This window comes from Haematobia irritans, chromosome 5, assembly GCF_050003625.1.
Source record: "Haematobia irritans isolate KBUSLIRL chromosome 5, ASM5000362v1, whole genome shotgun sequence".
NCBI classification, from domain to species: Eukaryota; Metazoa; Arthropoda; class Insecta; order Diptera; family Muscidae; genus Haematobia; species Haematobia irritans.
This window is the reverse complement of record NC_134401.1, coordinates 75969153-75987816: the sequence shown is the minus strand read 5'-3', so window position 1 is coordinate 75987816 and position 18664 is coordinate 75969153. Positions and strand designations below refer to the sequence as shown.

Sequence of the window (18664 nt, the reverse complement as noted above, 5' to 3'; positions counted from 1 at the left end):
AAAGTGTGAAGTCATAGTAAATAAATTGTAGATTGTCGTTATTTAAAAGAACTGTGTTTTAATTGTCGGGTAATTAAAAACGCCTAAATATAAAAACGTAACAATATTATTAATGCTATTTTTAAGATTATTATGTTTGTTAACGAAAAAAATAATAAAATTTACAAAATCTCTAGAAATTTAGTATTGACTTTCAGTTAGAACTAGGATTGACTTTCATACAAATTGTGGTTTGAAAGTATTCGCAACAATGCTAATTTTTTTATTTTTATCACATTGAAAACTGTTTGAGAAATTATTGAGTAGCGATGCATTTCAATTTGAGGATTACAATTGAGAAATTATTGCTATTGTGTTGAATTTTACTGTTGAGGGTAATGTCTGTTTTTTGTTGAGAACGCGATTTTCTCAACTTGATTATTACTCTAATCCTTTGAAAAAATGTTTGAAAAATTATTGAATTTTAGTATTTTTCAAACGTTTGTGTTTATTGGGATGGTTTTTTTCGTTGCATTTTAGGGTAGTGTTTTGTCAAAGTTTTCTCATATTCCCTGCCAACATTTTTTGAATTTGGGGGCGCTTCTGAGAATCCCCACTACGTCGAAAACAGTCGTATACGATATCCAAAACTCCTCGGAAAAGCGCCGTCACTATTGAGAAGTAGTACCACGCCAAGTTACTACAAAAAAGTATCGCATGAGTGCAATTATTAGGAGCCCTTCTGGATACATTTAGAAGGACGCCAATAAGAGCCCCTTCAAACAATCAGACCAAGTGCATTTTAAGATAGTTGTAAAAGAATCATTGTGGTCAAGTAAAACACGATTGTTTAGATGTTTATTAATTTTATGAAACATTTATAAATTCTCATAAATATAACATTTATACGACTATCACATCACATTTAACACATTTTTATGCATTAATAAGAGATTGATGTTGAGTTACAAGTTGTAAGTTAAATGTTGTAGCGTCTATCAGCCAGTACTTTTATTCCCAATGGAGGCAGCGTGTCTGGAAAAATATTTGAAAAACTATCACTTTATTCCATTTGGAAAGTCAAAAATTGTTCACCATATACCTTTCACAATTTTAAGCGTAATATCTATGTTTTCAGAACTTTATTTTCGTTTTTATTTAAATAAAATATAACAAGCTGGTTGCGCTTGGCGTTTCACAAAAAATAAAATGGCTCTTCTAACAGTAGTGATGGCAAAATACTTTCATGTACATTTTGTACTTTTTGATATGCTTCCCCCATCACAGTTTGCGATGGTTGTGGTGACATTTACGAGTCTGTGGTAGCGATGAGGATGAAATGGAACTTTGAAATGCTGGCAGGGTTATCTTCAACACCTTTTCAAAGATTTCGTCAACATTTTGGCAAATTGGAAGTAATTCGCAAACAATTTGAAGATGTATTGAAGATGAGCTATTTCAAGTCAAGTTGAATTTATGATGATAATTATATTTACTCTCAAACCGAAAAGTTGTTGCATTTGAAAAACGCTTATCCTGTGTTTATTGGGATGTCTGTTTTTTGTTGAGAACGCGATTTTCTCAACAATTTCTCAATATAATTGAGAATTGTTTGAATAAATATTGAATTTTAGCATTTTTCAAACGTTTGTGTTTAATGGAGATATTGAGTACTCATTTAATTGTAACGAGTAGAGATGTGCACGTGAGGAATAGTGTACTCACACTCACGACGGAAAAATCTTACTCACGCACACTCACACACGATATTGTTTGGTAGGACTCACGCACATACACGAAACGAAAATTTATATTCACGCACGAAAATGTCGTGACTCACGAAAAATACTGTGACTCACGAAAAATGTCGTGACTCACGAACAATGTATTAAGTAATTTGCCTTAGCGACATGTCTGAAAACATGAGCATTATTAAAACCGAGAGCGTTATACTACGTTCGCACTAGACACGAAATCTCGCTATTTAGAACCAAATTCTCTTTACAAATCTCAAGTGTTCGGACTGGCAAAATAACGAGATTTCGTAGATTTGAGAATTTAACAGCTGTTTGTAAATATATCAATACAAACACAAACCCGTATGTATACACGCATACACACATTCATCTACAAGGAAAATTGGGGCAGAGTTGCAAAAAGTGCATTTTTAGTACTAAAACCACAGTTGTACAAGGGAGTATAGGGGATTATGTTGTTAAGCGATATTTTTTTTTTTGAGAGCGTAAATCTTTATTAACGCTCACGTACGACATTTGGGTTTGTTAATCACACGCACGTCGTTGCCATGAGCGTGTCATTTCATGTCACGTGCATACCTCTAGTAAGAGTACTAAAAAAATAGCAAGTAACGAGTACTTGTAATCAAATACTCGTTACTTTCCCAACACTACTCTGTGCAAGAACGGCAAGAAGTATTTTGGTTTGGAGTTTATTTCACAAGATTGAAATGCAGGAGCTAGAAAGATACTAAGTCTTTTTGAATACGTTCAATTTAATTTGGAATAATAATGAAATTTGCATTGAGCTTCATTTTGGTGCTCGCCTGGATAGCATACTTAATTTCATCGGGCGTGTATTTGTTCTCGCGTGGGTTTTTATTGTCTAGAGTCAGTAAAACCGACATTAGTACTTGCCGGCATTTGTCAACCGACCCAAGTGACGTAAGTTGTTTACTCCTGGTTAATTAAATGGTTAATTAATTTATGGGTTTTTTAGGAGTATTATTTGACAGAGGAGGTTGTGCATGAAATATTTAAAGATGTGAATGCGTCACTCAATCTGTGTCTTCCTCAAAAATCTAAAGTAATAATCTTAGTAATCGATGCCTTGAAATATGAGTTTGGTATCTATAAGGAGAATGTGTCCAATCCACTGCCTTATGAAAACAAGTTGACTGTGTTAAGAGACTTACACGTCAATATGCCATTAAATACAAGACTTATGCGTTTTAAGGCGGACCCGCCTACAACTACACTTCAACGTTTGAAAGGGCTTACGACCGGAACCCTACCCACGTTTGTGGATATTGGGTCAAACTTTGCATCTCCCGAAATAAACGAAGACAATATTGTGGATCAAATGATAAGAAGTGGATTGCCAGTTGTTTTCATGGGAGATAGTACTTGGACTGATTTATATCCAAAGCGTTTTAAACGCACATACTCATATCCCAGCTTTGATATATTTGATTTGGATACAATTGATCGTAAAATAGAGTCTATTTTGCCAAAAGAAATGCAGAAGAATGACTGGCAGGTTCTGATCGCACATTTTCTAGGAGTAGATCACTGCGGCCATAAACACGGACCCCTTCATGAGGAGATGGCACGAAAACTTAGTGAAATGAATGAAATAATTAAGTATGATACATAGCAATTTCCTGTCGCCGCACTATATATATGCTTTTTTTCTTTTAGAAACGTTGTTGCTCAAATGGACAAAGATACAACGCTCCTTGTCATGGGTGATCACGGTATGACAGTATCAGGTGATCATGGAGGTGATTCTGAAGATGAAACAAATGCACTTCTATTCGCTTATAGTAAAAAGTCAAAGTTCATCGATTATGATTTTGTTTCCGACAATGAAGTCATGCAGCAGGTGAGAAAATATAAACTAATTTGTCCTAGTTACATAATCAGTTTCCATAAAAAAAAAATAAATCAGTTTCTTGTCTTTCCGGTTAAAAAAAAATGGTGATTAGATTTCATATATCTCAAGGTAATTTAGAGATAAAAGAGATGCTGAAAGTAGTAGTAATTTCAACTTCTAATCGAGAACGACCAAATGTTGTCGTTATGCGTAACATATCTTATATTTGCTTTTATACGTCTCGTAATTATCTTTTAATTCGTATATACATTACTGTGTGAATGTTCGACCATATGTAACACAATATTTTGTCAGAAACCCCATTGGTAATAAGGTCTGCAATCGTTTATTAACAGGTTTGAATAATCAATCCGAAATTTAAAGGACCAATAGCAATTGATCGCATAATAATGTATTTGAACAATTACACACAATACGCACGCTTTTTGATGTTTACCATGTAAATTTTTTTATTACAGGATAGAGTAAAATATTGAAAATTGTCCAATTTTTTTTTTGTCTATATTCAAAGACGATGTAAAATTCATATATAAAAAAACCCTGTTACTGACTAATCAACATGAAAAAAGGGCTAAAAGCAGCATCCTGATCATGATCACGACGACTTCTCTTGCGTACTTATACGTTATGCTGAAATTATACAAATACTACAATATATAGTGCCTAAAAGCTAGTGATATACATGCAGTTGACTTTTTAGAAATTCTTGCACGAAGTTACTGAAACCTTTCAAATCAATACTAATTAGCGCTATTTAATAAATACGGATAAAATTAGGTATAGCGTTATGGATAATATATAAATTAAAACAGATTAGTATACAGTATCGGACAAAACATTTTTGCAACTACCATAAAAATGTCAATATTTTGCCATAAGAAAAAATGGAATGTTACAATATTCCGATTTTTTTATTTATTTATATTTTGTACAATCTGCCTAATATGTCAGAAAAAAATTAATTAGTTTAAGTAATATTTAACATTTTATGAAGATAAATAGATGCATGGTACCAAAATGGATAAGACAAAATAATTGCAACTCGTAACATCTTGTATTCGAAGGATTAATATTTTTAATTATTTTCCGAATCCTTTATTTTTAGTTACAGCTATGCATAGTTGGGACGTGGACTTTATTAAATGTTCAATTGCATCCTGTAATATATTATTCCATGCACACTGCAGCCGCATGAAAAAATAGTCACTATTTCTTACATTATTCTGATAAATATTTTTATCCACAATTGTCCAAAGGGTTTCGATCGCATTAAGATGAGATGATTGGGAGGCCACTAAATTGCATTAATATTGTAATGTGGAATCCAAGCTTTTTAGTGCGGGTTTCGATTGTTTTGGATCGTTATACCGTTGAAACGTCCAACGTGACGACATTTCCCATTCGCTATATGGTTACATAACATCTTCGAGAATGTTTTTGTACACCAACTCTCCTTTATACCATTAATTAGATCCAGTGGACCTAGCCCAATACACCAAAAATCATCCCCAGGCCACGACGGAGGCCCTCCATGCTTGACAGCCTCAGCACAAAACTGTATACTATTTCCTCTGTATCGTTTTCCTCCATTTTGTCCAGTCCAAATAAGAAGTACTTTCTTTAATATTTCCCCGACTAACACCAGAAAAATCTCTTCAAAATGCAGTTACAAACGTTTTCGCAGCACGTCGCAAGTTGTTCTGTACATCGAATAGAAATATGGAATAATTACGAGTATACGTCTTTTCTAATCGATCGAACCGCTCCAAATGTCAGATTTACAAACTCAGGATTGAATTTGAAAATTGCTTTCTCTGTTGTCCTGTGACATTATTTTGCTGCACTGTCATTCAATTGGTATTCGTTTACACTGTGTTGTGCCCTCGGCCCTCGGCATCTATTTCACAATGTTGATTTGACTTTTCCCATGAGCTTGCTTTTCTTGTCAGTGCACCTGCTGCTACCATCAAACAATTCCATTTTCTTCGTATTTTCTCCATTTGTAGATATGATGGAAATTCTTCGATTCGTAAAAGCAATTCTTCTGATTCCACAGAATTTTCAATATACTCGGGATTCTGCACATCAAAGTCCTGTAGTCTGGCCACCAACTCTACCTTATTTCCCGAAGACTTCAATTTACCTTTCTATTACCTTTTTATAAGGTTTTTTTAATCCCATTAGTCCACTTTTTGTGAAATATACGATATGGCAATATATCGCGGTATATTATGCTCTGTGATTAAATTCTTGTATTTTCGCCGGATTACTTTGGTAAATGGTAAAGCTACATAAAGTCACTTAATCCGGGAGTTTTAGGTATCTTTGCTGACCTCTGTGTCTCTATGGTTTAGCCATGATTTACAAGAAAAACAAGATGTATTGATCCATATCTTAGCAGTTTAAACTTCATGAGCTCCAGTCCGTTAGTGGAATGTTCCCAAACAAATAATCATCCTTATTCCTGAAGTCGCCCTCGCCGTCGCTCTTTGTCGCTTTTCATCTGTCGCCACTAATTGGTATTCCGTTCGTCGATATATTCTGCTATCGACGAAAATCGGTATTCCTGGTGTCGCTTTTTGTCGCCAATATCTCGCTTTTTGTCGCCGTTACATTTACCAGCGACGAGTTTAGTGATTAATTTTTGAAGAAGTTTTTTAGACTTTATTAATCGAATAATTGAAAAATAAATTTAATACATGGAAATTGGTAAGAGGTAAAGTGACTAATCTTCAACAATTACAAAAAAATAGGAATAAAAGGAACTAGGTTAGGTAGGTTAGGTTAAAGTGGCAGCCCGATTAAGATTCAGGCTCACTTAGACTATTCAGTCCATTGTGATACCACATTAACTAAAAGTACCTACTACATATGGGCACTTCTAGTTTTAACCGCTGAACCTTCTTGATTATTTTTCTTTGTTGAACCAACCAGATTGTTCCAAAAACCTTAGCAGACTGCTTAAGTTAACGTTTTCCAGATCCGCCAGTAATCTGAAGCTATATGCTCCTAAAAGTTGCTTGCGCTTTACACAAACTGCAGGACACTCACACAAGAGGTGTTTAATTGATTCTTTTTCCTCCGCATCATGACAGCTCATACAATAGTCATTCTACTTCGCGCCAATAGTTTTTGCAAAATCTCCTATCAGGCAGCGACCCGTTATAGCAGATATCAGGAGTGATATCTGACGTCTCGAGAACATTAGCATATCTAGTGTGCGTTTAAGTTGAAATGGTGCCATATTTGCTTGGTGTCGTTACAACCCTTGCAATTCTCCCATCGAACATTTGCCATCATAACAGCCTTCTCACGCAGCACGAGCTAGCAGGTAGCTAGGGGCATACCAACAAATTCTAGTTCCCCTCGAATATGTAAGGTAGTCCCTAGCCTTGGCAACTCATCCGCCTCGCAGTTCCCCGGTATGTTCCTATGGCCAGGCACCCATATTAGGTGAATATTGTACTGCTCAGCCATCTCATTGAGAGATTTGCGGCAATCGATGGCCGTTTTCGAGTTGAGGAACACAGAGTCCAAGGATTTTATTGCAGGTTGACTGTCTGAGTATATATTAATGCCCACATTTTTTGGAACATTACTTCTCAGCCAATTCGCCACCTCTCTTCTTGCTAATATTTCAGCCTGAAAAACACTACAGTGATTAGGTAATCTTTTCGCTATTTGAAGTTCCAGATCATTAGAATATACTCCGAAACCCACTTGTCCATCCAATTTGGAGCCATCAGTGTAGAAATCTATATATTCTTTATTCCCCGGGGTCTGTGTGCACCACGCCTCACTGTTGGGGATTAGAGTCTCAAACTTTTTGTCGAAAAGTGGACTCGCCAAAGTGTAATCCACTACGTTAGGCACATCTGACATTATTTTGAGGACAGAACTGTGACCGTAACCTTTTTCCGATCACAGCGATAGTTCGCGCAACCGCACAGCCGTTGTTGCAGCTGACTGTTTGGCCAAAATGTCTAAAGGCAATAGATGCAGCATGACATTAAGGGAATTTGTTCCTGTCTTGCTGAATGCGCCTGAAATACACAAACACGCCATACGCTGAACTTTATCTAAACCAGTCGGTTTCTGAAGTGCCGGCCACCAGACTACAACACCAAATAGCATTATAGGTCTAACCACTGCCGTGTATAGCCAATGCACAATTTTTGGTTTTAGTCCCCACTTTTTTCCTATTGCCTTTTTGCACGAGTACAAAGCTACAGTTGCCTTCCTCGCCCTTTCTTCAATATTAAGCTTAAAGTTCAGCTTCCTGTCCAAAATAACGCCAAGGTATTTTGCACAATCACCAAAGGGAATTTCAATACCCCCTAAGGAAATAGGCCTAACCGTGGGAGTTTTGCGATCTTTGCAGTACATGACTAATTCTGTCTTTGCAGGATTTACCCCAAGACCATTGTCTTTCGCCCATTGTTCAGTCATCCGGAGGGCCCTCTGAATAATATCTCTGATTGTGGATGGGAATTTTCCCCTGGCTGCCAGAGCTACATCATCTGCGTATGCCATCACTTTTATCCTTTCTTTTTCTAGAGTAACCAGAAGGCTATTTATAGCAACATTCCAAAGAAGGGGTGATAGAACTCCTCCTTGGGGAGTGCCTCTGTTCACATACTTTTGTATGTTTGCTTGTCCTAGTGTGGCTGAAATACGTCTCTTCATTAGCAGTTCATCTAACAGCCTGAGTATACATGGATCAACATTCAGAGTTGTCAGTCCATTTAATATCGAGCTCGGATGGACATTATTGAACGCCCCTTCGATGTCTAGAAACGCCACGATTGTGTATTCTTTGACAGATAGTGAGCTTTCAATAAAGCTGACTAGTTCATGTAGTGCGGTCTCAGTAGACCTGCCCTTCGAGTATGCATGCTGTCGTTTCGAGAACAAACTTGAATCGATGCTAGTTCTAAGATAAATATCTATCATCCTCTCCAGAGTCTTAAGTAGGAATGAGGATAAGCTGATTGGTCGGAAATCCTTCGCCCTCGAGTGAGAGGCTTTTCCCGCTTTAGGTATGAAACGACTTTTGTTTCCCTCCACTTTCCTGGGATATATGATAAGTTGATACATCCTTTATATATCACCGACAACCAGGGGATAATTTTGTCAGTTACAGCTTGTAACTCCGCCGGAGTAATTCCATCAGGTCCAGGGGATTTGAATGGTCCAAAGCTATTTAGCGCCCATCTTATTCTAGTTTCCGATACAATTTCCTCGACAGGAAACGACCGCTGAGCAACTGTGGCACCGCCAGTACATGGTTCAACCGTCTGATTTCCAGGAAAATGTGTGTCCAATAGTACCTCCAGCGTCTCCTCACTGGACGTTGTCCAATTGTCCTCCGATGTTTTAATGAAACCTGGAGCGGAGTTTGTGGATGCTAGAACCTTCCGTAGTCTGGAAGCATCGAACGTATTCTCAATACTGCTGCAGTAAGCATTCCAAAAGTTATGCTGAGCCTTTCTCAGTTTTCGCTTGTATCCTCTCAGATTCTTCTTGTAAGCGTCCCAGTCGTCAGGGGCTCTGGTGGACTTTGCCTTGTTAAAGAGCTTCCTGCAGGATTTCCTAATATTACTTAATTCCGTAGACCACCATGGTGGTCGATGTTTCCCCCTTGGCTTTCCTCTAGGGCATGCAGCTTTCAGTGAGATGTTGAAGGCCTTAGTAATCCGCTCCACTGCGTGTTCGATATCTTGCACATTTCTCATATTTGTCTCTGTTATTTCCGGTATCATCATATTGAACGATTCCCTATACCTATTCCAGTCAGCTTTCCTAACATTTGGCGGAAATATGATCTTGGTGATATGAACATCAAATTTGAAACTGATGTAGCGATGATCTGAGAAGCTGTGTTCACTTAAAACCTGCCACTCAGATATCATTTCATTCAGTTCTTGCGAGGCCAAGGTGATGTCCAAAACCTCTTGCCTGTTTTTAGTGACAAAGGTTGGGACATCTCCCTTGTTGCAAACTACCAGATTAGTACGCAAAATAAACTCTATTAGCGACTCTCCCCTTGCATTAGTATCACTACTTCCCCATATACTATGATGTGCATTCGCATCGCATCCCATAATGAGTTTCGTCTTTGTTTTCAGTGACTCATCCACTAAGGTCTTAACGGCATATGGAGGCATCTCCCTGTCATGTCCCATGTAGACCGAAGATACCCAATATTTGCATTTGGCTATTTCTAAGCTTGCAACGACAGTGTCTGTAGTGCACATTGAAGGAAGCAGAAACAAGATGAGCTCGTTTTTAGCAATTATACAGGCTCGATTTACATCATTACCAGTATACTGCAATAGTTTGAACCCCGGAGTACTTAATTCACATATTTTGTTTTTATAAACATATGGTTCTTGAATAAGAACTATATCTATGTCCCCTTTCATCAGGAGAACTTTTAAGGCAGTACATGCAGCCTTACAATGATGAAGATTTATCTGGAGGATCCGTAGGACCATCGAGATTTTCAACAACCGTCACATCAGCCGCTTCAATCGAGACATCAAGAATGTCCTCTTCAGAGATATCGGTGACTCTCGCAATAACCATAGGTTCAACTTTGGTGAGTTCTGAGGCAGTAGAAGCCTCCTCACGCATACGGTATCTATCCATATCTTCAAATGTCTTGGTATCCCCCTCGACTTCGCAAGAGGATCCGCTTACTTCTGATTCAGACAGAGGCTTGTCCATTTCTGAATCCTTTAGCGGATCGTTTTTATACACCTTCATTTGGATATAATGAAAGCCATAACATACACGGCCCTGGGACTTGGCTAGATGTGGCAAAGACTGAGTGTTCAATATAAACACTGCATGCCGTCTTGGCCCATCCACTTCATCCAAACGGCCAACCTTCCAATCAGCTGTTGGAAGATCTGGATTGCATTGTTTCAGTCTATTTAAAATAGATTCAGGGTCAGGAGGGTTTGCAGGTATCCACGCATGTGCTCTTGGTCTAGCCGGTATGTCTTTCTTCTCGACTAACTCTAGAGCAGCTCCTTCCCAAACTTCACCAATTAGTATCAGAGCAGCTTTAAAACATTCTATGGACCTCTGGTCCTCAAATGCGACTAGCTTAAATCGTCCTTGATACCAACCAGCCTCTTGGTGTCGAGGATCTGGGCCGGGAAACTTTTCCAGCACCTGTGAGTAGACGCCAGACAAAGCATTCTCAATTTCCCCCCATTTTTGCTTTGGAACCATACCGTCCAATGATCCTTTATTTATGATAGCCATCACAAGGCTGTCTTTAGCAACTGAGGCAAACGATCGTTGATCCCTTTTGGAGCATGGCAGCTCATCCGGTGATCGTTCCCTTTTTCCAGCCTCAAGAATTCCTTGAGCCCATTTTAAGAAATCGCTTTGTTTAGCCGACAACGTGCTTGGGTCGACTGATCCTAATTTCTTTAGGATAAACAAAGCATTTCTGCGTTCTTTGAATCTCTTTCGTGAGGGATTACCTCCTTTTGATGCCGTTACCTTGGAAAAGGTCCGACTTGTCAAATTGTCGCCACCTGTCGTCTACAGGTCGACTAATTGAGCCTAGCTCTTGGTCATTGCCCAAATTTATAACTCCAGTCGATACCCGTCCACTGGGCCCTGAAGTTAGCAACCCAGTGGATGTCTTTGAATTTCTCTGCATGGTGGCCTAATATCCCATCACACTTGAAATTCGTAGTAGGTACTTATTACGATGATTTTATCCGCTATTAAAAAACACGTCCGTTCCGTTCGACGGTTGAAATAATTGTTAATTGTGAAAGGAACTAGAGATCAGCCATTGGATGAGCTGGACTGACTCCAACGATTTAAAACCGATTGGAACAAATGGTTTGTAGTTTAATGCCTTTGAACTTTAGAGAAAAATTGTAACAAATGATAGAAAAGCTGTAACTATTATTAAAAAAATCTATACTGTTCAAGTATTTATTCCAGCTTCCACTCTTTGAGCAACTCATGTTCTGAGCTGACCACGATCACAAATCTATTGATATAAAAATGCGCTATTTATACCAAATTGATCTGTATATATAGCCATTATGTTCATCACATTCACATCATAGAAAAGAAAACTGCACAATTAAAGTAAACGTGTTGATTTTTTCATTTATTTTTAATAGAAACCCTTCAAAGCCAATGTATTTTATTTAGCACCAAACTTAGATAATGTAAATCATTTCCAGAGTCAAATTTATCATTTATTATTTTTAAAAGCAAATAATTAAAATTCAGTTTTGCACATCAGCTGATTGTTTTCTTTCACGATGATCCTTGCGCCATTGATCTCAGCGTCGTCGCAATTTTTATAGTTTTGGAAGCTTTTACTGTCCTTGAATATGTATCCACATTTTTTCCCGCGTCACATTAAATATTTTTTCTTGATTTACCGACACGGAATTGCGTCAGAAATAAAAATATTTTCAACCGAAAAAATTAAAATTCATTTTTTGCACATCAGTTGATTGTTTTCTAGTGATATCGGCCTTTAATTACCGAGTATTGTAATTGGTACAAATTGTAATCGTCGTCTCGCCGTCGCCACTTCACAGGAATACCAAATGAATGACCAGACGACTTAAAAGCGACAGACGACAAAAAGCGACGGCGAAGGCGAGGGCGACTTCAGGAATAAGGGTGAATAATTGCAATATATTTAAAAATACAGTTCATCTCAATCTTAGAGTGACATTAACCCTTTAAATATATCTTGCACTGTACATATTGCAGTCTGCGAATTGATTCTCTGTCCATATAATTTAGCAATTTGCCGACTAAAGGTGGGTATTAAGTTCGATTTTTGCCGCTAAAATCTCCATTTTTTCACGATTACTTTTCTTTAACAATACTTTTTAAGGAATACAAACTTTGTGAAAACTTGCTTTGGGCTATTCCCCATCAAGTTATAGTAAAATCTGCAACAAATATGTATAATTTTATTCCTTTTTTTATTGATTTAGTTTTCACTTTAGTGAAAAAACTCGAACTTAATACCCACCTTAAATTTAAAGTTAGTAAAACAGTAAACAAGTATTATTTTTTTGCTATTAATTTTCACGTCCAAAGTAATATTAAAAGGTGTCCCTAAATTATCACATTCTATCTACATTTTCAGATTGATCTTGTACCAACACTTGCTACGATACTTGGTATACCAATACCATATTCAAATTTGGGTCTAATAAACTTCAACATAGTTCCGGATGTTCTGGTGCCACATATGACAAAATTACAAACTTTAATCTTACATGTATGGCAAAATGCTCAACAAATTTATACATATTTCTACAATTATGCTTTAGAAAACAAAAGAAGCTTCAATGTAGAGCAAATGGATCGAATGGACACGGAATTTATATTACTGACTCATCGTGTAAAATCCATATATAATGAAGCTGCGTTTAAGTCATTTATCGCAGACCTCAACACACACCTCAGACAAATTTTGATCACATGCAGAGAGCTATGGGTGAAATTCGATGCCAGTCAAATGTCCCAAGGCCTACTATTCACATTTTTATCCATATTTTTTTCCTTCATATTAATTAATAATACTCCAGCCAATAAATTAGCAGTTATTTTTACAATGAAGGAGATGGGTTACACGTATTTGTTAAACTTAGCTGCTGGCGTATTTGGCTATCGCTACTACAAAAACTTCTCATTCAAAACAGAAGAGCATGCCATAATATTTTTTACCAATATGATAAGCACATTAATCCTTGTTTTTCATTTGGTACAAAACTGGTATACTATAACAATAAATTGGTCAAAAGTAAAAAGATTTACAAACTTGCCCACACGAGCCATTCTTATTATACTCATGTCTGTATTCTTTTCCAATAGTTTTGTTATAAACGAGGGAAGAGTATTAGCTTACTTACTTGTGGCCGTGATTTTATTGATGGCCTATGAATTGCTGCAGAAATGTGTACGCGTTGATTTTAAAACCAAATTTAAACCACAACAATTTATTAAATCCACTGCTTTGAAACTACTGCTGGCAAGCATTTTGGCTGTGTCCTTGATTCGATTTGCAACAACTCTGTTTCGCTGTCGCGAAGAGCAAGGAAACTGTTCAGATTTTAACAATAACAATAATTCGGCCAGCTTTTCTTTAAAGAGACCATCCAGTGCAAAATCATACATTATATCCATAGTAATCGTTGTTGTGTATACAACACTTAGTAGAATTTACCTACGCTCATGCGGAAACTTAACCGGTAACTCTGCGAATATATTAATGGCTCGTTATGGACCAACCGTTGCAAGTATTTGTGCTGGAGGTCATATACTTTTGTCCAATAGTTCCATAAAAAATATAGAAAGGACGCATATTGATGCGATGGCTTTAGTTATTTATATCCTTTTGATAATTCAAATAATTGTCGTATCCCTTTCGCCATTGATGGTGTACGTCTTACCATCAAAAAAGAGGTCAACCATCACAATAAATCACCGCGAAAGTATAATACCTGAGATATTTCGTAAAATGAAAAGTATATATCAAGGAGAAGATGTGGAAAGGCACTCAGAAATACCGGTGGTCTACGGTTTAGCCACTATTTACTCATCCGTCCTAATTTCATTTGGTACATTCCTTGCCATGGTCCTGATTATAGTGCTTGACCCACGATCATGCTCTGGCATTGTTGTGTGCATAGCTGTTGCTGCCATTATGCTCTCTATGAATGCTATATTACGTTTCAGAACAGCAACCAGTTTTGGTATGAAATTGAAAAGTACTGCAATAATAACAAAAAACTAAGCAAATATTTTCTACTATTTCAGAGACATGTATACAACCAACATTTACTGCCATTGTTGGATGGTTTTTGGTAGGACATTTTTGCTTTTTCGCCACATCACATCAGACTACTCTCTCACAGATTGATTGGCGAGCGGCATTTGTGGGGAGAACGACCAATATTGGACAGTCGCATTTTATATCGGGCATTCTAGTCATACTAAATACTTTCTGTGGCCAAATTCTTTTCTCTTGTGCATATGGATTGCTTTCAACTGAGATATTTTCGATTTTTGCTCTTTTCCCCAGTCTAATAAGAACTAATGCAAATAGAGAACATAAAGTGGAAACTTCAGGTGGAACAAAAACTCAGACATCGGCATCTAGTTTTGCATCCGATAGATGTTTGAGTGATATTTCACAAGAATGCGTTGGATTCGATATGACTCGGGGCGAATTGATCCTATATGAAAATGAAACCACTTTTATCGGCTCCGTGTTTAAGCTCGCCACCCAATTGTATATTTTGCAAGGAATCAAGGTGAGTACATTCTTCCTAATATTCTTAGAAACCAGCTTTTATATTAATATTTGTATTAATATAGATTTTCTGTGCAATGTTGGCATGTACTATTCATTGCCGGCATCTCATGGTTTGGAAAATATTCGCCCCTCGATTTATCTATGAAAGCCTTGCTACATTTGTTTCCATGCCAGCCATCATAATCGGATTTCTGTTAATTCTTCGAATACATAAAGGAGTTGATAGATTAATATCTAAAATTAATAAAGAAAAGTAACAGCATGAAGATACCTAACACACATAATAATTTCCACATGCTTGATAAGTTTTTGTACAGCATTTTTGGTTTCCAAAATTTGTTTATCAACAGAAAGACTTCTTAAGTATTTTTTCATGTATTAGTGTAATTTTATTTTTATGTATTAAGTTTATGTTTTATTTATTCAAATAAACTAAGGGTGTTTATTTATTTAATTAAACAAATTATCAATTCATCGTTTAAATTATACAGGTTTGTTCTTAATCTGGCATTTAAGCTTAAAGAGAATTTATTACGGGTTTATAATTAAACTAAATTTTGAACATAAACAGTGTAGTTTATGTACTAACCCAGCAAAAAAATTGGAAGTTGTTCCACAAACATTACTTTTAAAGCCCATCCCAGAATCCCCCATCGATTTTTTTCAACTTCCGATGCAGTCCTTTTGGACAAGTCCACAAACATTTCTTCTAAAGCGCATCATGGGATCCCCCAATGATTTTTTTCCACTCCCGATGCAGTCCTTTTGGACAAGTCCACAAACGTTTCATCTAAAGCGCATATTGGGATCCTCCAATGCTTTTTTTCTACTTCCGCTGCAGTTCTTGTGGACAAGTATTAGAAAGCCTATTTTAAGTGTAAATTTTTAACAATTAAATTTTGCAAAAAAAAAAATAGAAAATTAATAAAAAAGTAAAAAAAATAATTATAAACAAAAAATAAATTTCATCCCCGCTGGGATTTGAACCTATGCCGTTTGACTTTTTCGTTTCCATGGAAGTTCTTTTGAGAAGGTTTTGCAAATTACGAGAATTTTTAATTTTTTTTTTTTGTTGATTTTTAATAGAAAAAAATATATTTATACGAAAATATATGCCGAAAATAAAAACGATGCATAACATAAAAAAATATTTTTTGGAAAAATATTTGATAAAAAAATTGCCGCTGATGAGATTTGAACCTGCGCTTCTTATTTTTTCGTTCATACTAATAAAGCACATCTCGAGAAGCAATTAGAATATTATTCCTTGGTGTCGTATTACGATCATATCACATACATTTGAATTAACCTTTCGACGCTTTATGATCAATGGCGTTTGTGACTGAGTGTGCTAAGGCGTTCTGTTATGGTGCCATCAAACCCAGAAAAACCTGAAAAAGTTTTTCAAATTGTAAAAAAAATAGATAATAGGAAAATAATAGTGTAATAAAAAATATGGTTGAAAAAAAAAGGAATTGGTTAAAAAAATTTTTTTTAGCTTTTTAAATTTCTTCATTCAAATTAACTTCCACGGCACAACTTCTAAAGCAATACAAAGGATCCAAGAAGGGAGTACTTCCGTCCTATGACAAGCCCATGTAAAATTCATTGGAGATGATCCAAGTTTGCACTACTTCCGGATCACAGATTGGGGATCCAAAACAACTTTTTTGGAAGCTCTTTTTTACTGGGAACCTAAGCCATAGGTTAAAGATAGATGTGATAAAATATTTTAGGAGGAAAGAAATTTAAATAGGTTGTGAGGAAGAGTTCTGTCACCAAAACAATTATAGAGGTGCAGTGGATGGTTGATATCAATAGGGTCGTTTTTACATAGAAGGCATGTTGGATAAGGGAATATAGAGTATAGTTATATATAATGTTGATAATAGTCGCATTCATTCATTCAGTTCCGACTGCTTCAGATAGTCCCTTGCTGTTTTTTTAATGTCTTTGATATTATGGAGATTGTGTCGAAGGACTGGTGCATAATATGCAAATTTTGCAACTTCATCAATAATTGAGTTTTCATTTATTCAATAAGACCGCAAATCCATATAATTTTGTGAGGTATTTGATAAAAATATGTCTGGTTTAAGAGAAGCATTTATTCATTTATCAAGCTTTAATAAAGAGTGGACGTGTTTTTGTTTTGCTCCGTGTTGTCATCCAATTTGATCTATTTTTGTGCAATTTTGCTGTCCTGGCGTCGCTGTGCTGTTGATCAACTAACTTCCATCCAGTTTGTGTTTTGTTTTGTTTTTTTTTTCTATTGGCGTCTGTATCAAAGACAATTAAAGAGGAAGATGTGAATTGGGCATGTTGTTATTCTTTTTTCTCAAGAACCAGAGATTAGCCCCCAAAGACAATTAAAAAGGAAGATGTGAATTGGGCATGTTGTTATTCTTTTTTCTCAAGAACCAGAGATTAGCCCCATACACGTTCGATGAGAAGTTGCAACTTTTTTTCGGTTTCTCTTTTCATTTTGCATTCGTAACAAAACCTAATTCACTTATTTTAGCAATTTTTTAACTTTTAAAAGAACAAAAACACTTCATGAAACATTTAGTTAATAATTTAGTGCAATCGACACAGAAATTTGCGGGAACTTTTGAGAAAATAGCAAAATAAAAATTGTCTGCATCAAACCAGTAAGTTCGAAGCGCTTTTCCTAAAAGTATGGGGCTAATATATTGTTCTTAACACTAACACTATCAAAGCCCAATTCACATCTTCCTTTTTAATTGTCTTTGGTTTGCATATGTTCAATGATTAAAACCACTATGTTCATTATAATTAAAGGAATAGGAAAAACAATTAGGTAATATGGGGAAAAATTTTAAAATTTGAAGCAGAACAAAAAGTGAAGCAGATTTTTGGAAGAAGGAGTGACGAAGTAAATTTTGTGAAAATAAAGCAAAATACTTCGATTGAAGTAGTAGCGGCAGCACTGAATACAATCAATGATAAAAGAGAGCGAACGGAGTCTGGTTGATTACCTTAAAAAGAGATTGGATGAAACTGAATCGAAGGTTCTAAATAAATATGATACACATATACAACAACTCGGTGAGGGTATGCAAAAGTTGGAACAGAGGATCTCAGTGCTGGAGAAAGAGAATGCGGAATTAAAATGCATACGTCAGCATAATGATGTGAAATTACACATAGAGAAGCAAAACAATTTATCTGTTGCTTGCGACTTACACATCAATGGGATACCGTATGTACGCGGACTTGTATACATCAAAACATCTTCTGATACAGATCCAATCCTAATAGAAAATTTAGATGATCTCAACAATTTTTTCGTCCAGTCCATGCGGCATGTTAAGTTTTACGGTTATAAACACCAATTAAAACTGGGTTCGACTTTTTCTTTGCCCTTCTTTTTTATCTGTCGTTACGTTATATCCTATTTTGATTATTATTTACTTTGTCCACGAAATGTTGATGTCACATAATGTAATGAGTTCCAGTAACGGCGTTAAATTTTTACTACGGATTTTGTCGAAACAAAAAGTAGGACTGAATATCTGTCACATTAATGCTCAAAGTTTGAGAAGAAAAATGGATGAGTTCAGATTTACTTTCGAGCAATCAGGCGCCAAATCACCGCAATAGAAAACGAGTACTTCGCTATCGTAATATAGTTTACGCGGATCAACGCAGTCGTTATCGAATTGTTTCTACTCGAAGTTGTACTCGATACGTAAACGCAAAACA

General features: G+C 36.3%; 1 protein-coding gene across 1 annotated transcript; it reads left to right on the top strand.

Moving 5' to 3' along the window:
• The first annotated feature begins 2382 nt into the window (after positions 1-2382).
• PIG-O (phosphatidylinositol glycan anchor biosynthesis class O) lies at positions 2383-15404 on the top strand. The gene is made up of 6 exons (XM_075309724.1): positions 2383-2660; positions 2716-3359; positions 3417-3600; positions 12764-14375; positions 14440-14936; positions 15001-15404. The coding sequence occupies exons 1-6, from the start codon at positions 2508-2510 to the stop codon at positions 15193-15195; spliced, it is 3285 nt and encodes a 1094-aa protein (XP_075165839.1). The 5' UTR covers positions 2383-2507; the 3' UTR covers positions 15196-15404.
• Positions 15405-18664: the final 3260 nt, after the last annotated feature.